This window comes from Dipodomys merriami, unplaced genomic scaffold (assembly GCF_024711535.1).
Source record: "Dipodomys merriami isolate MVZ:Mamm:240054 unplaced genomic scaffold, mDipMer1.0.p SCAF_78, whole genome shotgun sequence".
Classification (NCBI taxonomy): Eukaryota; Metazoa; Chordata; class Mammalia; order Rodentia; family Heteromyidae; genus Dipodomys; species Dipodomys merriami.
Genome location: NW_027206379.1, coordinates 2,347,424 through 2,371,783, shown reverse-complemented (window position 1 = coordinate 2,371,783; position 24,360 = coordinate 2,347,424). Strand labels below are relative to the sequence as shown.

At 51.8% G+C, this 24,360-nt stretch overlaps 1 protein-coding gene and 1 long non-coding RNA gene across 5 annotated transcripts; one reads left to right on the top strand and one right to left on the bottom strand.

The window, feature by feature from the left end:
* Positions 1-3,497: 3,497 nt before the first annotated feature.
* LOC138818603 (uncharacterized) lies at positions 3,498-13,608 on the bottom strand. Of its 3 annotated transcripts, XR_011369197.1 has the most exons (5): positions 13,240-13,608; positions 12,295-12,423; positions 9,984-10,113; positions 4,360-4,445; positions 3,498-3,593 (listed from the first exon to the last, which is right to left on the bottom strand). It is a non-coding gene; the product is annotated as an uncharacterized lncRNA (long non-coding RNA). The 3 variants fall into 3 exon arrangements; XR_011369196.1 differs by lacking the exons at positions 3,498-3,593; positions 4,360-4,445 and adding an exon at positions 8,124-8,713; XR_011369198.1 differs by lacking the exons at positions 3,498-3,593; positions 4,360-4,445 and adding an exon at positions 8,124-8,651.
* Positions 13,609-13,739: 131 nt separating this feature from the next.
* Positions 13,740-23,874, top strand: CUNH11orf24 (chromosome unknown C11orf24 homolog). Of its 2 annotated transcripts, none has more exons than XM_070009495.1 (4): positions 13,740-13,873; positions 17,902-18,084; positions 20,603-20,771; positions 22,540-23,874. In XM_070009495.1, exons 3-4 carry the CDS (start codon positions 20,696-20,698, stop codon positions 23,598-23,600), a joined length of 1,137 nt encoding a protein of 378 aa, XP_069865596.1. In that variant the 5' UTR covers positions 13,740-13,873; positions 17,902-18,084; positions 20,603-20,695; the 3' UTR covers positions 23,601-23,874. The 2 variants fall into 2 exon arrangements, with proteins under 2 accessions (XP_069865596.1, XP_069865595.1); XM_070009494.1 differs by having other exon boundaries at positions 22,531-23,874.
* Positions 23,875-24,360: the final 486 nt, after the last annotated feature.

The following is a 24,360-nucleotide window of genomic DNA, read 5'->3' as shown; positions in this document are numbered from 1 at the left end:
GAGGAGGCAGAGATCTGAGGACTGTGGTTCAAAGCCAGCCCAGGCAGGAAAGTCAATGAGGCTCTTATCTCTAATCAATTAACAAAAAAGCCAGAAATAGGACTAGGAAGGTGGCTCAGTGGTAGAGCGCTTGCCTTGCATGCACGAGGCCCTGGGTTTGATTCCTCAGCACCACATAAGCAGAAAAGGCCAGAAGTGGTTCTGTGGCTCAAGTAGAGTGCTAGCCTTGAGCTGAAGAGCTGAGGAACAGCGCCCAGACACAGAGTTCAGGCCCCACAACCAGCAAAAGAAAAGAAAAAAAGCCAGAAGTGGAACCGTGGCTCCAGTGGTAGAGCGAAAAAGCCAACCAAGAACACGAGGCCCTGAGTTCAATCCCCAGTACCAGCAAAGGAAGGAAGGAACAAATGAAGGAACAAACTAGAAACCTCCTTTGGAATGGCACGTGGGTCCCAGGCTCATTGATACAAAGTCCCAGGTCACCTGACCCCTGTCAGAACTTCCAGAAAAGTCATTTGCAAAGGACAGTCATTTTTAGACCTCCAGCAACATAATAAGCAAGCAGAGAAGGTGCTAAGCCCCGACTTCCGCTCAGAGCACCACTGACTGGCTCAGTGCTCCCCCAATCCACTCCTCAGATGCAAGTTCCGGCCAGGGAAGGGGTGGGGGCGACGTGTCCCACCTAATCACTTCCAGGGACAAGGGCCCAACTGGGGTCCCTGAAGGGTGGGCAGAGGACGCTGTCCCCGGAGCGATGCCCCCGCGTTTCCTCTCACACTGCAACATGCTGACTGGGGAAAGTTATTCTATTCTGGGCACCAGAGGCCTCCTGCCTGGCAGGGTGACCGCAGCCATCAGAGGTGTGGCTTGGACTCTTGAAGCCCTGGCATCTCCTGAGGGCCACCCCCGGGATACCCCCAGCCACCCCCCCAACCCCTGGCCACACCCCTTTCCCCACTGGGGGACTGGCTCCAGAAGGCTCAGATGTGGCTGCCGCGGTTTGTTTGGCCACAGCCAAGGGTCAAGGCCCTGGGCTGGACCTTCACCTCTCTGCGCCTGTTTCCTCTTCATAGAATGGGGGTGATGGTATCTGTCCAACTTCAGACCTATGCCAATGCAAATCTCCAACAAGATGATAAAAATACACCCCCCCTTTTTTTTTTTTTGTCGTTCATGGGGCTTGAACTCTGGGCCTGGGCGCTGTCCCTGTGCTCTTCAGCTCAAGGTAACCGCTCTACTACTTGAGCCACAACATCACTTCCAGTTTTCTGGTGGTTCATTGGAGATAAGAGTCTCATGGACTTTCCTTCCTGGGCTGGCTTTGAATTGGGATCTTCAGATCTCAGCCTCTTAAGTAGCTAGGATTACAAGTCTGAGCCACCAGCACCCACATGCCTCCAAGTGCCTAAGGTTGAGGTTCGAAGCCAGCTCATGCAGACAGATTTAAAACTTTTATCTCCAGCAAAAAGCTGGAACTGGAAGTGTGGCTCAACTGGTAGAGCAGCAGCCTTGACCCAAAATCCCAAGCACATGAGTTCCCAATCCCAAGCCCCAATACTGACACAAAAGAGAAAAGGCGGAAGGAGATGTGTGTGTGTGTGTGTGTGTGTGTGTGTGTGTGTGTGTGTGTGTGTGTGTCCTGGGACTTGAACTCAGGACCTGGACACTAGCCTTGAGCTCTTGTGTTCCACTAAAAGTTATAAATCCCATCTGAGTGTATCAGTGAGCTGTGGCTCAAGTGGTAGAGCACCAACCTTGAGTAAAAACGCTCAGGGACAGTGCCTGGGCCCTGAGTTCAGGCCTCCGGACTGGTACATTTTTTCTTTTCCCAAGGTGGGAGGTACCCCCGAAGGTGGCAGATGATGACAGAGGTCTCAGGCCTGGGGCTCAGGTAGCACTGAGGGAGGGAGCCTGGGTCTGTGCTGGTTCCATGAGTGCCCCTGCTTTTCTCTGTCGGGGTTTGGGGGCGCAGGAGTGAGGAGGAGCCTGGTGTGGGGGCGTTGGGGGACAAAGCTGGCTTGGGAGCAGGTGCAGGGTCGCAGCTCAGGGCTCCGGCTGCGGGTGCAGGTGTGGGCCTGGGCGACCTGCTGTCGGTCTGTCCCCGCCCGGGCTGCTTGCTCAAGGGTCCCTAGGGCAGAGGCCGGAGTGGGGGGGGGGGGGCTCCCGGCCTCGGCCAACACCTTTCCGGGGTCCCGGGACTCCACCAGAACAGTATCCGGCCATCCCCGCGGACCCAAGGAGCCCAGCTGGCTCCTGAGGGCCCATCCTCCCCTTCTCCCCCCTTCCCTCCCCCCCCCCCGCCCCCACGGCCCTCGGGTGCTCGGCCCTGCAATCTGCAGCGCGTCCACGAGGGGGCAGCCGCCGCCAGGCTCACTGGGCCGTGGGCAGGTGCGACCCCGCGCGGGGCGGCGCGGGCAAGGGAGTCAGGCAGCTGCTCCACCCCGAGCCCTGCGGACCTGCCGACCTGCGGGGCCGGGCCGGGGCGCGGGGCCGGCTGGCTGCGCACCTGCACCTGACCCGAGGCCCACACAGCGCCACCTCCGGCTTTCTGTGTATGGGTGCTGGGGACTCGAACCCCGGACCCCCTGCGTGCTAGGCCAGCACTCTCCCTCTGGGTTCTGTTGGTGTGTGTCCACCGACGTTGCGGTTGGTCTGTCATCCCAACGCTTTTCCACAGTGCCGGGCTGCTGCTGAGACTTTTCCCAAACTACCTCAGGGGCATAATCCTCCACATGAACATGCCCATCATCCGCCGAGGTCCCTTCCCGGGGGCAGTGGTGGAGGGGGGGAGGGGGGCAGGGGGAGGGGGGCAGGGCAGGGGGGAGGGCAGGGGATTTGACTGAATGGCATTGAAATGTTAGGATCCTTCAGGAAAAGCTGAGATTCAGAGCATCAACTCTTGCTATTGAAGAGCATGGTAGCACACTGTCTTGATTCAAGTCTTTGTAAGTGCACCATTAAAGCTATATAAACGGCTTCATAATGACCCGTAGTTTCTTTTTTATTTAAGTGGGGTTTGGGGGGGAGGAGGGGAGAAGAGAGGTACAGAGCTCTGAACCAAGTGCTCACACATGCTATACCAGTGCTCTACCACTGACCCTCCCCAGTGTCTTATAAAATGTCTGTGGAGGTGTTCTTTTTACTTAGTAGATGTTTGTTTTTGCATATTTTTTCAACCAGGAGTGTCACTTCGCTGCCTAGGCTGGCTTTGAACTTGTGATCTTCCTGCCTCAGGCCCCTGTGTACTCTGGACTGCAGATGTGGCTCAGGGCCAGGATGTTGGTGAATTAATTTGTCACATGTTCTAAGGGGCTGCTGCGGTATAGAGGACATCTATGGAGCCTTATTACTTTGAACAGGGCCATTCTTGGGTGTGTGTATTAACTTTTTTTTTTAGTAAGTTTTTTATTGCAGAAATACTGTACAGAGGGGTCACAGCTACATGAGCAAGCATTGTTGTCTCCTCCTTTGTTTCCCCCCACCATCCCACCCCCCCCATTAACTTTTTATTCGGAGGCAATTTTGACTTGCACAAAATAGTAGACTTCCTGTTCTTTTCCAACCTGGTTTCTCTCTTCTGGGAACATCTTACATATCTGCAAGACAATTATGAGAAGGAAGGAATTCATTTTGGCACAATGTTACTAATTCTACTACCAACTTTGCCTTTTGCTAATGGGCTCACCAATGGCCAGTCCCCTCCAGAGTCTCATCCTGTATTAACCTGCATATTGAGGTTAATTCTCCTTGGGTGTCTTTAGCTTGTGACCTGGTCCTGTTTTGTCTTTCCTTTTGATCCCTCTGAAGACACTTTTTACATTTCCGATAATGCCGTCCATTTGGGCTTGGCTGGGATGTTTTCAGGAGTGGAGGAGGTGATGTCATTGGAAAGGCTATTGAAAGTCGATCCCAGACCCCTTCCACCCTTCCCCGGGCCACATGCCCACCAGGGGAATGGTGCCGAGCCATGGCATAATGGATGGTCCATTCACCAGGGGCAGTTGGTTAAGACAGTGGCTGCCAGGAGTCTGCAGTGATCACTGCTCCCTTTCTCATTGTTCAGTGACTCGTGTGGCTACTTGGAGACTGCACGCATCCGGTTTCTACTCAGCTTTTTGCCCACTAGTTTTAATGCACCGCAGGGTCTCATCAGAGTGATGAGGAGTGCGGATATCTCATGGTAATTTTCCTTTTCCAAAGAAGTGAGGGGCATCAGGGACACCGATCGGTGTAGAAGAGACCACAGAGGAAAAGGACCCCCCACTCGACACCACCTCTCATTGTGCATTTACTCAACCACTTTCCCCCCCAGCGTGCACTCATGCCAATTCATCTCATCCGCTGGACTAATTTGAATACCACCTTGCTTGTCCTGTGCTCAAGTTGGTCCAGCAGAGGCCCTGTGAGCCTCTTCCATGTGGCTCCTGAGTTCCTGCTCCCATTATGGCCTTAAAAAAAAAAAAGGACTTCTTTAATTTCTGGTCCTACCAGGTGCCCTCTGTAAGATTATCTTCCTGTGTCCCGGCCCAGCCCCAGAACCAGCTGGTGAGTGGGCGCTTCCAGGAGTGTGGGCCCCCGTGGTGTGCCATTTGAAACCTAGATCTGGCACAAAGATCCAGGATCCAATTTCTCAAATAATGCTAAATCCGTTATCTTGAGCTTTCTGGCTATGCAATCATACTGGGTAAGTTTTCATTTTATTTTGCTTTAGCTTTGGTTTTTGTGTGGCTGGGATGGAACCAAGGCTCTCACAAGCGTTAAGCAAGTTTGTCCATGGGACTATATCCCCAGCTCTAAGTATAATCTCTCGCTCTCACTTTCTCTCTCTCATCTAACGTATGTCTCAATCATTCCATGTGATCAGTGGTTAGTCGAGGATATCGTTTGGGGGCTGAGGGCAGGCTCAGCATGTCTAGGTCCCTGTGTGTCCTGTGGGTGAGTGCTTCACCATTAACCTTGCAAAACTGCCCATTCCCAGCATGCATCTGTCACCATGACACATCTGAAAAGCCCATGTAAGGATACACAAAAAAGAGAGAAATAATCTATTCCAGGAAAATCCCAACCCATTCCTGGAATTCCTAACCTTTTCTCCCGCCTTAACGCATAAATAATCTTTCCTCCACCAAAGCTTGATCATCCAAAATCCTGGCTCGTGACTGTCTTCCAGAGCCTGCCCGTACTCCTTGAGTGTGTACCTTTTTTATTTTTTTTTTGTCAGTCATGGGGCTTGAACTCTGGGCCTAGGCACTGTCCCTCAGCTCTTCAGCTCAAGGCTAGTGCTCTTCCACTTGAGCCACAGCACAAGTTCCAGTTTTCTGGTGGTTAACTGGAGATAAGAATTTCATAGACTTTCCTGCCCAGGCTGGTTTTGAACTGTGATCCTCAGATCTCAGCCTCCTGAGTAGCTAGGACTATAGGCATGAGCCACCAGCGCCCCGCTCAGCACCCGGCTTCTTGAGTGTGTACTTTTGCTCTGTCACCAAACTTCCTCCCAATCGCTTGTTTTGTGGCATCTAAATTCTTTCTCTGAGGGTGACAGGAGGCAGCGGACACTGGGCAGAGGTCCTGGCTGGCCTCCCGGTTTCTGAGCTCTCTCCAGCCCTCCACGGAACACAGGTGAGCACTCAGGCAGGAGGCCCAGGGCAGACAGACATGTGTGACACCAGCGCCAGCAGCAGCTCTAGCTGACCCCAAGAACACATGATGCCACCTGAGCCTCCAGACCTGGGGGAAGAGTCTGGAAAACTTACATGTAGCCAAGCATTAGAACAAAGCAGTATGCCTGGGCAAAATCTCCTCCATTTTCAGGCAAAAGTGAGAAGAAGTAGAAAGAATGTTACAGGGCTGGGAATGTGGTTTAGTGGTAGAGTGCTTGCCTGACATGCATGAAGCCCTGGGTTCGATTCCTTAGTACCACAGACACAGAAAAAGCCAGAAGTGGCATTGTGGCTCAAGTGGTAGAGTGCTAGTCTTGAGCAAAAGAAGCTCAGGGACAGTGCCCAGTCACCGAGTTCAAGCTCCAGGACTGCTCTCCCTGTCCCCCCCCCCAAAAAAAAAAGAATGTCAAATTTGTGTCCTAATATCCAAAGAAGATACAGTGTTCCTAGATGCCCTGTGGTTGAACCAACGCTGAAGCCGACACTGCGAGTGGAAAGGCCGGTAGTTCCAGCGCCAGTGGAAGATGTGGCAATAAGAAGGCAGAGAAACAAACTAAGTTTGGGAATTTCATGTAGGCAAGAATTTGGGGTGTGGTTATTGGCACATGTAAATGAACTCAGAATAAACAATTCAGGGAATTGAACAATTGAACAGGCAAAGAAGTCACAAGACCAGACTAGAAGGCCTTAAAACAAAAACATTAAAACAAAAACAGGGCAGAGGATGTAGCTCAGTGGCAGAGTATTTGTTTAGCATGTACAAAGTTCTGGGTTCCATCTCCTATACATAATTTTTTTTTTTCTGTTAGTCGTGGGGCTTGAACTCTGAACCTGGGCGCTGTCCTTCAGCTCTTCAGCTCAAGGTGAGCACTCTACCACTTGAGCCACAGTGCCACTTCCAGTTTTCTGGTGGTTAATTTGAGATGAGTCTCATGGACTTTCCTGCCCAGGCTGGCTTTGAACCACAATCCTCAGAGCTCAGTCTCCTGAGTAGCTAGGATTGCAGGCATGAGCCACTGAGGCCTGGCTTCAATTAATTAATTAACTAATTAATTAATGAGTCACTGGATGGCTCACGCCTGTAATCCTAGCTACTCTGGAAGCTGAGATCTGAGGATCGCAGTTTGAAGTCAGCCGGGGTAGGAAAGTCCATGAGACTCTCCTATTTCCAATAAACTACTCAGAAAAAGCTGGAAGTGGTATGGTGGCTCAAGTGGTAGAGCACTAGCCTTGAGCACAAAATGGATAGCACCCAGGCCCTGAGTATAAGCCCCAGGACCAGCAAGATCAATCAATCAATCAACCAGCCCAGCAAGGTAGCTCATGCCTGTAATCCTAGCTACTTAAGTGGGAAGATCAGGACTTGAGTCCAGCTTGGGCTCATAAAAAGCTAGCGGTCAGCCGGGCGCTGGTGGCTCACGCCTGTAATCCTAGCTACTCAGGAGGCTGAGATCTGAGGATCGCGGTTCAAAGCCAGCCCGGGCAGGAGAGACCATGAGACTCCTATCTCCAATAAACCACCAGAAAACCGGAAGTGGCGCTGTAGCTCAAGTGGTAGAGCGCTCGCCTTGAGCTGAAGAACTGAGGGACAGTGCCCAGGCCCAGAGTTCAAGCCCCACGACCGACAAAAAAAAAAAAAAAAAAAAAAAAAAAAGCTAGCGGTCATCCTAGCAATGTGTGAAGCCTAAATAAGCAGACCCTGGTGCAGGCCAGTCCTGGTCTAAAAGCAGACTCTGACCCCCAGATAACTAAAGCAGAAAGGGGTGGGGCTAGGGTCAAATGATAAAGTGCCTGCTAACAATTGTGAGGTGCTGAGTTGAAACCCCAGATATGGTTCCTCAGTCTTGCCTGGGTAGGAAGCAGGCTACCATCCAGTCCCCCAAATCCACTTGCCTTGTGGCCCAGGAACACCGTGCAAAGCCCCAGAAGGCATCTCCTGACTCGGTTATTCCCTCAGTTACACCCGTTCCTCTGCTTGCTTCTTCTGGGAGTTCACTGTTCGTGTCTTCCATGGTCAGGGCCTGACGTCCATATTTCTCATCTCTTTTCTTCCATTTTCATTTGTACTTTTGCTCTATGGTGACAACCTCCCGGAGAGTTCTCAGTTTCCACTTCCTTTTCCCACTTCCTCTTCTGGTATCTAAGCTTTGAGATTTTGCCTTTTTAGTTTTGGGAGACTGCTTGCGATCTATTTGCACTTCCTTTGGGATTCGGGCTTCTCCTTCACCAAGGTTCTACTACGAGAGCTGGCTCCCTGGCAGCCACGTTAATCTCTTTCCTTGCAGGAACTGAGTCTCCACAAAAGGGCTGTCAGTGCATCCTCCTCCTCCTCCTCCTCTTCTCCTCCTTTTATTTTTTTACTTTTTATTGTAAAAATAGTGTACAGAGGAGCTACAGTTACATGAATAAGGTAATGAGTACATTTCCTATAGAGCATTGTTACCTCCTCCTTTGTTTTTCCCCTACCATCCCTTCCCTCCCCACCCCTCCTTCTTCTCTCTGCTAGTCCAAGAGTGTAGGTCCACTTGCTTCTGGGCTGGTCAGACCCTGGAGTTCCATGGTGGACACTGATGTGGGACCTGGATGCTCAATCCCACACTGGGACGGTACCCCTAATTCCTCCATTCATATCAGGCAGATACTCCCTACTGGACTGCCAAAGCCTTGGAGTATGAACACCCAGCTCCCGGTTCTAGAGCCCCCTGTGGCATAACCTGGGCCTTCCTGTGCCCCCTTCTGCTGCCTCACTACCCGAGGACTGCAGACCCCAAGAATCTTCCCACACCAGTCACCAGTAGACAAGCCTTGGCGCCAGAGATTGGGTACAGGAAGCCAGCACGCCGGGGCCTGGGGGCAGTGGGAACTTGTTAGGCAGAGGAAGACAAGAGGGTCCAGCAACGAGAACCCTCCAGGAAGCTGCGTTGAGACAGGAAGCTCTGTCCTTGTGAGAAATGAAGTCAGCGGTTGTCCAGTTTCAAGATGGGCCACGTGGTTCTGAGTAGAAAATTACCAGTAGTTTGCTTGCTTGCATAATGTCTCATGGATGTAATAAAAGCCTATGCATTGGGAAAACCACAGATAAATAGGACCCAAGAAGGGGGCTGATTAGCAAGAAAAGAATGGATTGCAATAAAAGGAGAAAATGGGTAGAAACTGTAAAGCACACAGCCTTCCCACCACAGGAGAACAAGGGGGGTGGAGACAGCACAAAGTCTGCTTCTAGGATGGAGCGGTCCCAGGAGTGCATTTATCCAATAGAAAGCAATGTAACCACGGTGATGTCCAGGAGCCTGTAGTCCCCATGGAACTCCAGCCAATGAGGAGCTGGGGGAGGGGCCTCCACAGGCTGGCCAAAGAGGAACTGGGGAGGGACCTCCACGGGCTGGCCAATGAGGAGCTTGGGGAGGGGCCTCAAGGAGGAGCTGGGGAGGGACCTCCACAGGCTAGCCAATGAGGAGCTGGGGAAGGGCCTCTACAGGCTGGAATGTTAGAGAAGGTGCCGCCCTCCAACAGCCAGCAAAAGCACCATTTAGTCCTGCTCATGCAAGTCCATCCTGTGAGCTTAGGGGGGTGAGTGCTTCTCACAGTCCCCCCACACAGGCAGAGGGCCCAGGGAGGAGGGCACACTCACTCTGCGATGCCCAGGGGGGCCCCTCCCATTGCAGTCACCGGAGTGGATGGGAAATGAAAAAGAAGCAATGACCCAGGACAAGAGAACAGGCTCTGAATATATAGGCTTGGCCGGCGGGCCTTCTCAGGCACAAAGAGCCCACGGTAGCAGGGGGTTGCTCTTATTTTGGTAGAGACTCAGAAGCCAGCAGAGGAGGGAAAAGCTAGACAGTGGACAAAAAGGGAGGCTGAAGAGAGGCCCTGTTGTCATGGAGGACTGGGAGTGGTTGGGCAAGCAACCCAGGTGGCATTCTTTTGTTGGCCTAGAAAGCATATCAGCTGCTGGTAGCTCAGGCCTGTAACTCTGGCAACTCAGGACTGAGATCTAAGGATTGAGGTTCAAAGTTAGCCCAGGCAAGAAACTCTCAGAGAGTTTTATCTCCAATTAACCATAGAAAAGCTGAAAGTAGAGGTATAGCTCAAGTGGTAGAGCACCAACACTGAACAAAAAAGCAGTGCCCAGGCCCTGAGTTCAAGCCTCAGGACTGGCAAAAAAAAAAAAAAGTGCTAATTCCCTGAGACAAGGTGGTTTCCACTCTGTTACAAGATGTTACCCCTCAGCCCTGTGTACCCAGAATTCAGGTGACCTCAGAAGAGAATGGCTCAGAGCAAAGGACACAGATACAAAATGGAGACGGAACTGGTGGAAGTCTCTACCTTAGTTGCCCTTTGAACATTTGTGGGCCCAACCATCCTGAGCAGAAAAGTCCATTGAGGGGCTGGGGGTTTAGTGCAGCGGAAGGGCACCCGTCGGGTGTGCACAAGGTCCTGGGTTTGGTCTTCAGCCCTGGGAAAAAAGAAAAGAAAAGAAAAGAAAAGTCCATGAGACTCTTATTTTCAATAAACTACTCAGAAAAAAAGCTGGAAGTAGCGCTGTAGCTCAAGTGTAGAGTGCTAGCCTTGAGCAAAGAAGCTCAAAGATAGTGCCCAGGCCTAGATTTCAAGCCCCAGACTGGCAAAAAGAAAGAAAGAAAGAAAGAAAGAAAGAAAGAAAGAAAGAAAGAAAGAAAGAAAGAAAGAAAGAAAGGAAGGAAGGAAGGAAGGAAGGAAGGAAGGAAGGACGGATGGACACCCCCAAAATCCAACACCCAAAACAACAACAACAAAAACCCACTAGCTTCTGGCTGGGTACTGGTGGCTCATACCTATACTCCTAGCTACTCAGGAGGCTGAGATCTGAAGACTGCTGTTCAAACCCAGCCAGGGCAGAAAGTCTTTTTTTTTTTGTCAGTCGTGGGGCTTGAACTCTGGGCTTGGGTGCTGTCCCTGTGCTCTTCAGCTCAAGGTGAGCGCTCTACCACTTGAGCCACAGCGCCACTTCCAGTTTTCTAGTGGTTTATTGGAGATAAGAGTTTCACGGGGGGGCTGGGAAGGTGGCTCAGTGGTAGAGTGCTTGCCTTGCATGCATGAGGCCCTGGGTTCGATTCCTCAGCACCACATAAGCAGAAAAAGCTAGAAGTGGTGCTATGGCTCAAGTGATAGAGCGCTAGCCTTGAACTGAAGAGCTGAGGGACAGTGCCCAGGCCCAGAGTTCAGGCACCATGACTGGCAAAAAAAAAAAAAAGAGTCTCACGGATATTCCTGCCTAGGCTGGCTTTGAACCTCCATCCTCAGATCTCGGTCTCCTGAGTAGCTAGGATTTCAGGCGTGAGCCACCAGCGCCCGGCCAGAAAGTCTTTTTCTTCATAACCAAAAAGCCAGAAGTAAAGATGTGGCTCAAGTGGTAGAGTGCCTGCCTTGACCTAGTAAAGCCCAGAGACAACACCTAGGCTCCAAGTTCAATCCTTAGGACTGGAATAGAAAAAAGATTTTCTAAGTACCTATTATAGAGCCAATAATTACCATTCAAAATCTGAAGCTCCATGATATTGACAAAACAAGATGACCCAGCCTTAGTAAAACAATATCAAGCTGCTCCCGCCCCCTGGTGGCTCATGCCTGTAATCCCAGCTACTCAGGAGGCTGAGATCTGAGGATTGCTGTTCAACGCCATCCAGGGGAGGAAATTCTGTGACACTTTTATCTGCACTTAACCAGCAAAAATGCAGAAGTGGAGGTGAGGCTCAAGTGGTAGATCACCAGTCATGAATTAAAAAGCTTAGCAATATACACAAAACTGACCCTCTTTGTTTTATTTTTAAAAATCAACTTTTTGGGGGGATACACAAATACAAATACACACATATAACAACCATTACAATCCTCTGTGTGTCTGAGTGTGCAGGTACTGGGACTTAAACTTAGGATTTTGCATTCTCATTAGGCTTTTCTGCTCAAGGCTATTGCTGTACCACTTGAGCCATGTCACCACTTTTGGCTTTTTGCTGGTTAGGGGGAGAGTAGAGATTCATCGACTTTTTTGCCCAGGCTGACTTTGAATCTTCAGCTCTCAACCTCCTGAGAAGTTAGGGCTATAGGCATGTAATCTAGCACCCAGTGACAGTCTTTTTATTTTTAGTTTTTACTTTTGCCTTTCTTTCAGCTGGACACTTCTTTTGCTTTGTTAAACATATTGAGGCAATGTTTACATACAGCAGAAGTCACATTTCCAAAAGTTGTGGCAGGTGTTTTGTAGTTTGGTAGCCAGCTCCATGATAAAAAATACACACTGCTTCCAGCATCCCAGAAAGGCCAAGGTACAAATAGAGAGTCAAAAGGGCTCAGTAATAGCTAAGTATTTGAGATTTGAACACACAGGACTATCAAAAATGAAAGAAGATCATTTGCTGAAAGTGCGGACTTGAATTTAGAGCTCTTATCCTGTCACTCCACTAAAAAGAAGAGGAGCTAGAACTGGAAGCGAGGCAATAAATGCCATACCAGTACCCTCACCAGCAAATGGGGCATCTAACATTTAAATAACATCAAATTCAGCAATCGAGACAAACAAGTGCAAGCTTAGCTACTTCTGTATAGAACACACTCGAAATAACAGAAGGAAACAAAAGCTGTAGAGCTGTCTCCTCACCTGCCCATTCTTCTACGTGGTGCTCCACACAAGCAGCTGTGCAGTTTCCAGAGCTGGACTCTCAGGGGACACCAGCTTCCATGGGACTTCAATCCTCCCATTCTGAAGTTTAAATGACTTTAGAATGGCCTCAAAGAGAGCAGAGAGTCTGTTCTAAGCCTTAGAGGTTTTTCTCACTGGGGAAGTTGCCATGCAGGCGAAATTGCCTGTTACCCAAAAAGGAATCCACCAAAGGCAACCATTTCCCAGACTCAAGACAAATGAAGAATACTAAGTGGACCAGCTTGTCTGCAGACCTAGAAATTCCAGTGGACTTACAAAACCCGTGACCCATCCAGTTTATGACAGTATGTCTGGTTTCCAGCAGGTGAATTGACTTCAACGATGTTAAAGCATCACTCCTGTTTTGCTTTGTGGAGTTCTTGCTAAGTGTCTAAACTGAGTCAGTATTTTTTCCAGATCTGCAAACCCAATGTATGCCAGAATAGAACGATCTTTACTTTTACTTAGCTTCATTCATAACTTCTTAGTTTACAAGTGTAAACTAAGTGTAAACTTCCAAGATGAGAGAATTGAATTTCCCTATATGCTGAGCCATTCTAACAAGGTTTTTCTGCAATTGTCTGAAAGCTACACTCTGGTTACATTCTGGACTGGGTATGTATGGACATTTCCTGTAAAGCCAGGGAATAAATATTTCAGGCTCTGCAATCCCTATCGTTCCTGGAGCATGGACTCTACCCTATCCTTTTATTTGAAGAGCAGCCACAGACATAATCTAACGAAGCAGCATGTGTCAATAAAACTTTGCTGACAAGAGCAGCTGGCGGCCGGGTTGGTAGTGCGGGTCTGCACACTCAGCAACCTGGAGACCAAGGTAGGGGGAGGATGTTAAGTCTGAGGCCAGCCTGGGCTACACGGTGAGCCCTGGCCTCAAAACTCTACCTGGAGAGAAGGAAGGCAGGCTTCGTGGTTTCTGCCGTGGAAGTGACAGCCGTCCCTCTTTCAGGGACATTGCCTTCCGCAGAAGCAAGCACCGACCTCGGTGCGGTGCAGGGCGACGCTGGCCTTCGCTGGGAAGGGGACACGGGCGCCCCCGGGCCCGGGCCCGCCAAGGACGCTCGGTGCGGGGGTCACCACGGAGCGGAGGGAGCCTGTCGCCACACGGCCGCCCTCCACTGGCCTGCCAGGCCCCCCACACCGTCCGAACCGGTGAGGCCGGACTGCAGGCGCCCCGACACCCCCGGCGGCCCAGCCCGGGAACACCCACTTCCTCCGGGACCCCCGAAAATAGCTTTTCCGGTCGCCGCTGACACCTCGCTGCGCCCCGCCCACGTGGTCGGGGCCAGGCAATAACCACGCCCACTTCCGGCTCGCGTCCGGCGGTGCCAGGCCCCGTGGCGGCCCCGCCCTCCTCTCGACGTCACTTCCGGGGCGGCCCGGGCGGGGCCTGCGCCGGGGCCGCGGCTCGGCGCTGTTGCGGCTCTGCTGCCTGCCACGTCCTGGTGCCGGCCGCGTCCCGGCGCGGCCCGAGGGCGCTTCCCTGCCGGCCGAGGGTCGAAGGCCGGCTTCGCCGCGGGTAAGGGGCTCGCGTCGCCGTCCAGGGAGTTGTTGCTGAGGTTGCCCGAGCCGGCTGCGGTCGGCGGGAGGGAGGCGGGGGCTGCGGCGGATGAATGGGGCGCGCGTCCCGTGGAGGGGGCGCCGTGCGGACGGCGGGGACGGCGGGGACGGCGGGGACTGCGGCGCGGAGGAGAGGGCGGCCTCGGAGAAGCCGGCGGCGCCCGCAGACGGCGCCGTGCGGGGTGGGCAAGGGCCCCTGGGCCAGCCCCGACCTGACGGGCCCTTGGGCTGCTCCCCAGACCCTCTCCACCTGGGACCCTGGAGTGGATTCCACCGCAGCTTCCCACCAGCCCCCCCCCCCCGGGCGGGCTGCCGGGCGTGGGTGCAGCACCGTTAGGCTGAGAGGGAACCGAATCCACATAGTTTGCCCCAGGAAGAAACTCCGTGCTTGGAAATCTCACCCGTTATTTTACCCCCTTGGAAGAAGCAGCTCTTAAAATTTTTTATTGAAATCAATGAGCAGAGTGTTTAAAAATGACAAGTTTTGGGGGTGGGAAGGTGGCTCAGTGGTAGAGCGCTTGCCTTGCATACATGAGGCCCTGGGTTCGATTCCTCAGCACCACATAAGCGGAAAAAGGTGGAAGTGGCGCTGTGGCTCAAGTGGTAGAGCACTAGCCTTGAGCTGGAGAGCTGAGGGACAGCGCCCAGGCCCAGAGTTCAGGCCCCACAACTGACAAAAACAAAAAACAAAAAAATGGCAAGTTTTTCATTATACACCGGACCTGCCTGATGTCAAGGCATGTCAAGTCTGGCATTGCCAGCAAACACTAGACCTTCTCACCTCCAGAAACCTGGAAGCTAGCATGCAATTAGGATGATGGTATCTCCTGTTCCAGATTCCCATCTGCCACATAGACACATCCTTTAGACCACAGGACAATGTCTGTGTATACAAGGTGATATGTCCCTCATTCCTTGGGCTCCTACCAAAGTTCAGCCAGGTGACGTGTGAGGATTAGCTGTTTGCAGGACTGGCTTACCCAGTCCTGGCATGGTGTGTGTGTATAGATTGAACAGCATGGACTAGGGAGGGGCCCATGTTCCTGCTGATAAGTAGGTCCCAGAGTAACAAAACATTTGTAGACCTTTACTAAGACTGGGATTTACTTGTTGAGGATCTGCATGTGCCAGAATAGGATTTAACCACTTTGGAGACCCATTTCATAGAATTTAAATTCAATACCCTACAGATCACAGACAGTTCAAAAAAGAGTTAAATGTCATAGCAAGGTTGGGAACAGAAGAAATCAGAGACAAAAAGATTGGGAGCCATCTCCAGGTTATGGACCAGAAAAGGATAGGGAAATTGACCCTTATAAGCACAATCTGTGTGTGTGTGTGTGTGTGTGTGTGTGTGTGTGTGTGTGTGTGTGTGTGTGTGTGTGTGTGTGTGTGTGTGTGTGTGTGTGTGTGTGTGTGTGTTTGGAATTTGAACTTAAGGCTTCATGCTTGGCTTTTTCATGCAAGGCTGGTGCTCAACCCCTTGAGCTACACCTTCAGTTCCAGCTTTTTCCTGGTTAGTTAGAGATAATAGTCTCTTGGATTTGTGTGCCCAGGCTGGCTTAAACTGCAGTCCTTAGGTCTCAGCCTCCTGAGTAGCTAGGATTATAAACACACAGCTCTCTGTCTGAGAGTGTCTTTCTTGAGGATTGTTGCCTGGCTCAGTGAGGTTCCTTGCAGGACCTTCCATCTTTCCCTTAGCCCTGGTCTCTGATGCAATAATGAGCCAACTGCGGGCTAGATTCTGATTTAAGGCTCACTGAAAACTTGTAGGGCAAACTTATTTTTAAACTGTGCTGATGTTTTGTCCATTATAAGTCAGCTTGTAAATATTACTGTGAAACCCCACACATGATCTTGACATTTGGAAAATGCTCTTGGGAAGTGGAATCAGGACCACACTGTAGAGATGAAGTCATGTTCTGGAACTCTCCATGGCGGCCAATTCCTGCTTCTGGGGGAGTGACACCAGCCCCACAGGCTGGGAGGGGATGGGGTTGGCTCCCAGCACAAGTTGCCTGGGACACTTGTGGAGTTTTGAAAGACTCCTTGTGGAGGCTGTGCACACACCTTTGTGTGTGATTTCTCACGGGTGTGTGCATGCATGCATACATGTGTGTGACTGCATGTGTAACTGCACAGGAGTGGTGGTGGTGTATATGTGCGTGCATGCTTGCACATTCATTTTGGGTAGCAGGTTTATGGGGTCCCAAGCACCATCCCCGATTGATGTCTGCACTCTGGAAAGTGATGAACTAGTTGTTTCTGTGATGTTCTGAGTTGACATGAAGTATTCTTCAGCGAGAGAATCACTTTGTGCTATTTAATAGCTTTGCATCACAGCTGTACTTCTGGCTTCTTCTGAAGTTCCAGTTGCCTCTTCCACATTGAGTTTTCTAATCTGTAAGTCATGTGGCCTCTTTGAATTAATCAAATCTCCATATGCTAGTATTTCAAGGGGGATTACCCATGTTATTTGGCCAACTAGCTTAGAGTTCTGAAAGAAAATCACTTTTCTTTCTTTTCTTTCTTTTTCTGTGCAGGTCCTGGGGCTTGAACTCAGGGCCTGGGCACTGTCCCCGAGCTTTTTTGATCCACAGCTCCACTTCCAGCTTTTTTGGTGCTAAATTGGAGATAAGAATCTCAAGGACTTCCCTTCCGGGGCTGTCTTAGAACCTGGATCCTCAGATCTCCCGAGTAGCTAGGGTTGCAAGTGAGAGCCACCAGGGCCCAGACTGTTTTCTTTCACTAGAGCCTTTCAGGAATGTTGTTCCCCCTTCCCCCCCTCCCCATCGTGGGGCCTGAACTCTTGGCCACGGCACTGTCCCTCAGCTCTTCAGCTCAAGGCAAGGCAAGCACTCCACCACTGAGCTACCCTCTCAGCCCTTTTCAGGAATGTTTTTAAGAGTTGATACATGCTTGTAGTAATACTAATAAAATTTATAAAGATTTACTAAGTTCAAAATCTCTTTCCCTCAGGATAATCTGCTGGTACCAGGGTTTGAACTCATGCTCAATTTTGCTGCTCATGTCTGAGATCCTACCACTTGAGCCATGCCTCCAGTCCAGTTTTGCTAATTAATTGGAAAGGAGTCTCACAGATTTGTTTGCCTAAGCTAGCTTTGAACTAGAATCCTCAGATTTCAGTCTACTGAGTTGATAGGATTACAGGCATGCACCACCAGTACCCAGCAAGAGAAACTGTCTTGAGACCTTTTAATGTCTTTATAAGCAAAAATCTTGATATGCACACTGTTGTGTATTATTGTATCTTTGTCACATAAGGATGTGTGCTTTGTATCTTGCTGTGTCAATAAACAGAAGTGTGTGCATATATATACACTGTATATATGAATGGAATCATATGGAATAGTACCTTACAGAACTATTCCCAAATTTTTTTGGGGGGGTCCGGTCGTGGGGCCTGAACTCTGGGCCTGGGTGCTGTCCCTCAGCTCTTCAGCTCAAGGCTAGTGCTCTACCACTTGAGCCACAGCGCCACTTCCGGCTTTTTTCTTTTTGCTTATGTGGTGCTGAGGAATTGAACCCAGGGCCTCAGGCATGCAAGGCAAGCGCTCTACCACTGAGCCACCTTCCCAGCCCCCAATTTTTGTTATAAGTAACATTATCATGAATATCCTAGTTTACCCATTTTTGGATATCTGTCTGGTTCCCTCTTTAGATAATAAACTCCTGTATAGAAATCACTATATCAGAAGTTCTGACATTGAAAGTTTTGATACATGTTGTCATTTTCCCAGTACAATGAGCTAATGTGCTCTTTTTTTTTTTTCTTTTTTTTTGAGGGGAGGGCAATCCTGGGGCTAGAACTCAGGGCCTTGAGACTATTTCTGAGCTTTTTTGCACAAAGCGAGCATTCTACCACTTGAGCCACAGCTCCATTTCTGGCTTTTAGTTGGTTAATTGGAGATGAGACTCTCAGGGACTTTCTCTGATGTACCCTAAGGAATGCATCTGTTCCCACAGCTGGAGCATCAGCCTTTATCTGCGTGTCGCAGGAAGCATGCCATGGCCTGGGAGTCCCCCGCCCAGCTGCGCTCTCCTTCCAAGCCAGAGTCAACCTGGCAAGCACGAGGCACTGCCACACCCACAGCTCCCCAGAGCCCAACAGGACCTCACCTGTCAGCACGTGCTGAGCAGATGCCTCTGGTGAGTGTTCTGGGTCATGTGGGCCATGGGGGGTGGGGGGGAATACCAGGTGGGGTCAGGGGTGTCCAGTAAGAGGGCCTGCCTATTTGGGACAGGACAGGAAACTAAGGAAGAAGCCTAGAAAAATGAAGTAATAGCCAAGCCTTCTAGGATCCAAGGGCAGGGGGGCTCATCTGTGGCCCTCCACCCTTTGAGGTCCTTCTTCTGAGTAGAGCAGCATGGTGGTTGGGGGACAGGGAGGGATGTAGGGAGCAGGTGGCTGTGCAGAAGGTTTTCTTTTGCTCTTGGCTTCAGGTCCTAGTAGCATAACCGCACAGGGCCCCCATACTCAGGGTGCCGCTGCTGGGCCTGGGGGCCAGGTTAAGAGACAGACAGGACAGAGGTCAGGAAGAGAGGGGCCACAGAGCAGAACACCAAGTCTGACATGGTGAGCATTCCAAGTTGGGAGACTGGACAGCTGGAGGAAGTCTGGAGCAAACTCATAGTCAGTTCCTCTCTGCTTTTTAGGGAGTTGGCTGGAGTGCTAGACCAAACCCCACTGCTGCGTGTTTATATAAATAGTTATTCATAAGACACAGCCACACTGTCCCATTCACTCTTGTCAGTGGCTGCCTTTGCACTACAAAGGCAGGCTCAGTAGCTGAAGTACACACCTGCCTGGCCCATACCTCAGACACTTGCTATCTGGCCCTATACACCCCTGTGTGTGTCCATTCTTACTTGGCTTTCTCACTGAAGGCTGGTGCTCTACCACTCGAGCCGTAGCTCTACTTCTAGCTTTTTTGCTGGGAATTTCTCAGATTTGTCTGCCCGGACTTGAACCTTAGTCCTCAAATCTCAGCTTCCTGAGTAGCGAGGGTTACAGGCATGATTTGCTGGTGTCCGGTGTGCCCTAGTGATTTGTAATGAGGGGTCCTAAGGCTGAGGGCTGGGGGGAGGGGGTGTGCTCAGGAAGCCAAGACCTTCCTTGCCCAGCAGAAGCCCCTGTCGTGTAACTGTGCATTGAAGTTACCCGCAGACTTCCAATGCAGCGTTGGGGCGTGGGGGCCAGAGAGAGCCATGCAACTACCGCTGCTACCCAGTGCCTGCCATTGTGAGTTGTTCTGTGCTGAGAGAGAGTACCGTCTCCCCGGTTCTCCATCGGGAGATTTCCTCCCCTCCCGCTAACGCTAACGTTTTTCCTCGTCATAATAAAGCCTTTTTTTGCACCTTGGAAAACAAACACAGATGTGTGGTTTGGATGGCTGGATAACTTGTAAGCCTCCACAGTGTTAGGGGCCCTCAGAGCTAGATGGAATTACCTCTGGACGTGGCCGCACTCCCCAGAAGAGTTTGTGGGTTAGCTCCCTTTCCAGCTATGACAATAGGTGGACATCCCTTCATAGGGTGTGGGTGCTGCTGTGTGTCATTCCTGGCACCCCAGAAGTGCTTCTGGGAGTGGGCCAGTCGCTGAGCAGGTGCTGTGCCGGTGCTCGCCTCATGACCTACATCACGTACCCTCGGTGAGGCTCAGAAACGGTGTGACTTATGTCCAGGTCATTTGGTTAGTGAGCTCAGGCACTGAGATTGAGCCATGGCGGATGCCTTCTTCCTCACCTTTTTGGCCCTGATGTTATCAGCTGCTCCCTCCCTACTCTCCTCCCTCAGAATATGTCCTGGAAGCCATCACCATTGCAGCTGCTCTGTAATACCCCGGTGGCACCCTGCCCTCCATCAGCCTTCCCCAGCAGCCCCAAGAGCTTCCACCCAGAGGACAGCCCAGCTCACCTTCATGGCCTGTCCACATGCTTTGTCCTTCCTGATTCATAGCATAAGTCACATCCCGCTGGACACTCGTGCCAGTTCATAATGACTTCTTTTCTGATTCTCCTGCTGGAATCCAGCCCCTACCCCACTTCCTGACTACATTCTTCATCTTTTGTCCTAAGTGTACTAGCTGGCACATGAATAGATACTCAGTAAATATTGGAAAAATGGATGGGGGATGGTGAATAGATAAGTGGATGGATGGATGGTGGTTAGGTGGATGGATGGATTGATGGATGTGTAGATGGACCAGTAGTTGTATGGATATATGGATGATGGATGGGTAGGTGGATGGGAGGGCAGATGTCTAAGCAGATTGTTAGTGTGAAGGGTATCTAGGGTCCACACAGGGGCATTAGGCCTGATTTGTGCCCTGTAGACCGTTGGAGAAGTTGAGGATGACTGTCGTTTAGTCCTATCAACACGTCTAAGTCTTCGTTCTCTCCGTCCACTGCAGTTGGGAGAGTGCCTTGCAGAGGTTGAGACTCATTGTGAAATTGGGTCAGGTGCTTAAGCAGTGGACGGCAAGGCCTGGGCGTGGCCGCGCCACCCCACACTGAGATGGCACCAGATGCTGCCCTAAGACTTGCTCAGTTTTCACCTTGAGCCCTGCTGGGGCCTCCATGGTGGGTGAAAGGGAGTCCTGTGCCCCAGGCCAGGCTGTGTGCCGCTCACCAAATGCCCTCTGAGCAGTGTGCTTTCTGAACTTCAGATTCCTCGGCCCCACAGAAAGGAACCATTGACAGCCTGAAGGGCCGGCCAGGAGCCTGGGGACCGCCAGCCCTGCCCCCTGCTCACCCACAAGATGTGGCCAGCCCTCATGCTGCTCTGCCTTTCCTCCTTGCCCCTACCTGGAGGCCAGGTGGCATCGAGTGAGCCGCGTAAGTAAAAGCCTTGTGATGACCGGGTGTCGGTGGCTTGTGTCTGTCATCCTAACTACTCAGCAGGCTGAGCTCTTAGGATCATGGTTCGAAGCCAGCTCGGGCAGGAATGTCCAGGAGACTCTCTTCCAATAAACTACTTAGTAAAGGTCGGGAGTGGCCCTGTAGCTCGAGTGGTAGAGCGCTAGCCTTGAGCAGAAGCTCAGGGACAGTGCCCAGGCCCAGAGTTCAAGTCCCAGGACCAGCAAATTAAAAAAAAAAAACTGCATGACAGCTGCACAGACCCCAGTGGCCCAAAGCCCAAGCCCGGGAGAGAGATGCCTGCGAAGCACAGGCCTCCCCCATGCAGGTGGGCAGGGCTGTGGAGCAGAGCCCGTCAGGGGCAGGTGGGTGGAGAGTGCTCAGGGGACCAGCAGCGGAGCCCTCAAGTGTCTGCAGGCTTAGCCCTGTAGAAAGTCTCACATGTAAATCTCAGTTTCCCCTCTGTCTGTGCTCACGAAGTTCATCTCCAAAACCCTCCCTGGGCTAAGAGCTCTTCCCACATGTGAATATCTGCACAGTCATTCAACTGCTTTGTGTAGATTTTTTTTTTCTTTTTTGATGCTAGTGTTGAACTCAGGGCCTGTGTGCTGTCCCTGAGTTTTTTTGCTTAAGGCTGGCTCTCTGTCACTTTAGCCACAGTGCCACTCCCCCATTATGATTTGTAAACTCTGGAGGGGGAGTGTGTAATGAAGGACTCTGATGGGTTTGGGGTTGGATTTGATTGTTTGGGTTGTTTTCTCTTCCCTTACTGAGGATTGAACTCAGGGACTCCCTCTTAATAGGCAAGCACTTTACCATCTTGAGTCATGCTCCCAGGTTCTTTTGCTTTTTGATTGTTTTCAGATAGTGTTAGACTAACTTTGCCTGTGCTGGCCTCAATCTAAGATCCTCTTGTTTCAGCCTCCAGAGTAGATGGGATTACAGGCACACAACATTTTACCTGATCCTTGTTTTTTGTTGTTTTTTTTTTTCCAGTCCTGGGGTTTGAACTCAGGGCCTGGGCACTGTCCCTGAGCTTTTGCCCAAGGCTAGTACTCTACCACTTGAGCCATAGCACCATTTCTGGCTTTTTCTGTTTATGTGGTATTGAGGACTTGAACCCAGGGCTTCGTGCGTGCTAGGCAAGCACTCTACTGCTAAGCCACATTCCCAGCCCTGTTTACCCCGCCTCCTCCATGGCGAATCACAACTGGAATGTGAGATTTTCTGTCATGTGGAGAATTAGATCAAAATTACACTCTTAAACGTCCCATGGGCTGGAGGGCTCAAAGAAGACTTAAGAATTTTAAGAGTCTTAAGAGCCACGGGCTTTTCCATGGGCTACACAGACAGCCATGAGTGGACAGAAGAGATGGAATGTCCACCTATTGCCTTCCTAGCCTTGGGCACTGGGTGGAGGAAAGGCTACCACACAGCCTCTAGGGCGGAGAGCTAAGAGGACAGCTGAGTGATCCACGTGCACATGTTTGAAAGTGATTGTGAGCTGGGTGCTGGTGGCTCATGCCTGTAATCCCAGCTGCTCAAGAAACTGAGATCAGAGGATCACGGTTCAAAGCCAGGCAGGACATGAAAGTCCCGGAGGCTCCATCTCCATTGAACCAGCAAAAAGCCAGACTTAGAGGCATGACTCATGTGGTAGAGCTGAGAACGTGCCAGCAAGGCCTGCCTTCATAGCCAGTGATGTGACTGTGACTCTCTCCTTGTTTCTGGATTTGAGGATACTCAGTGTCTGACAGCGCATGGAGTGCACTGGTCCAGAGAAACGCATCTGTGGACGCTGCTCCAGGGGCTCAGGCGTCTGAGATGACCCCGGTGCCCCCCTCTCTCGTCACTGTGCGCAGCCGGACGTCGCCAGCCGGTCTCAACCTCACTCACGTCCCAGCAGGGACAGCAAACAGGACAAACGCGAGCGTTCCAGCAGCCCCGGGAAGTACGGCTGGCGGTGTGGCCTCCAGTGCCCCCAGCGCCACGTCTTCACAGCGGGCCCCGTCTACGACTGCCGCCGGGCTGCCGCCTCCCAGCACCCCTCACGCACAAGTGCCAAGTACACAAGCCAGCGTGCCAACAGCACGTACAGCCGCTGCCCACACGGGCAGCGCCCCCAGCACTCTGGGCCCTACCGGGCCCACGTCTGCTCACTCTGCTGCCAGCCCCGCAACCCCCACGGGTCCCCAAGCACAAGTTCCCACTACCATGCCAGTGGTGACCCACCAGCCAGTGCTCACCACAGCAGGAAGGACCCCGCCCCACCCCTCGGACGCCACCTCGGATCCCACTGCCCCCCGCCCCTCCGTGGCTCCAGTGACCTCAGCAGTGGTGCCCACCACCCAGGCACAAGCCAGGGAGACAGCTGCCAGCACAGTGCCAGCCCGCCACACCAGCCCAGCCCCCACAGCAGAGACCGCATCCCCCACGACACAGCCACACCCCACGCCACCTAACTCAGGACCTGGGGGACCGGGCGCATCTCAGACACCAGGGCACGGGGAGACCAGAGCCACGCCTGGCACTGGGCCCACACCTTTGAGCTCAGGGGACCAGAGGATGCCAGCCACGGACTCGTGCCAGCCTACCACCCAAGTCCCATACCTGGTGGTCACCCCCAAGCCCCTGGCTCCATCCCTGGTGAACAGAACGTTCCTCCTGGTGGTGCTGGTTCTCGGGGTGGCCCTGTTCGTCACGGTTGTGGTGGTGTTCACCCTGCAGGCCTACGAGAGCTACAAGAAGAAGGACTACACGCAGGTCGACTACCTGATCAACGGCATGTATGCGGACTCGGAGATGTGAGGGCGCGGGCGGCCTGCCGTGCTGTCGGCTCCGAGACCCCACCAAGTGCTTCCAGATCCTTTGGTGCAATTTCAGAGGAACACCAGAGAGATGCTTCATCGCTCCCAGACCCGTTCCACGATCATGGAAGAGCTGCTTTTTTCATATTTATTTTTGTAAGCAGTTGTGGGCACGGGGCAGCCGGTGATTGTGGTGTGGTGGGCAGGGCATGCAGGGCCACTGGCCCGCTTCATCCTGGTGTGTCTGGCCCCCAGAATAAAAACAATGTGCCTCACCATGCAGTACCTCGTGCCGGTGCGTCCTGCCCATAATCACTCACGGTGGAGCCTTCCTCGTGCCCCAGTGCCTTCAGTGTGTGTGTGTGTGTGTGTGTGTGTGTTTTGTGCTCAAGGCTGGTGCTCTATCACTAGAGTCACAGATCTACTTCCAGGTTTTTGGTGGTTAATTGGAGTAAGAGTCTCAGGCTAGTTTTAACCTTGATCCTTAGATCTCAGCCTCCTGGCTAGTTAGGATTACAGGTGTGAGCCAGCATGCCCAGCTGCCTGCTGGATTTTGATATGACCTGAGGGCCAGGTCTGACATGGACAGGCCACTCTCTTGGGCGTCCTCTGATGCCCACAACCTACCTGATGCTTGGCCGGAGCCAGTGTCCTGTGGTCCTGGGCCACTGTAGATCTCCTAGGTGCTGAGCCTCTCGGAGCCTGATTTGGGTGTGAAAGGTGAATGCACAGGTGGCCCTGCTCAGGGAAGAATTGCAGTG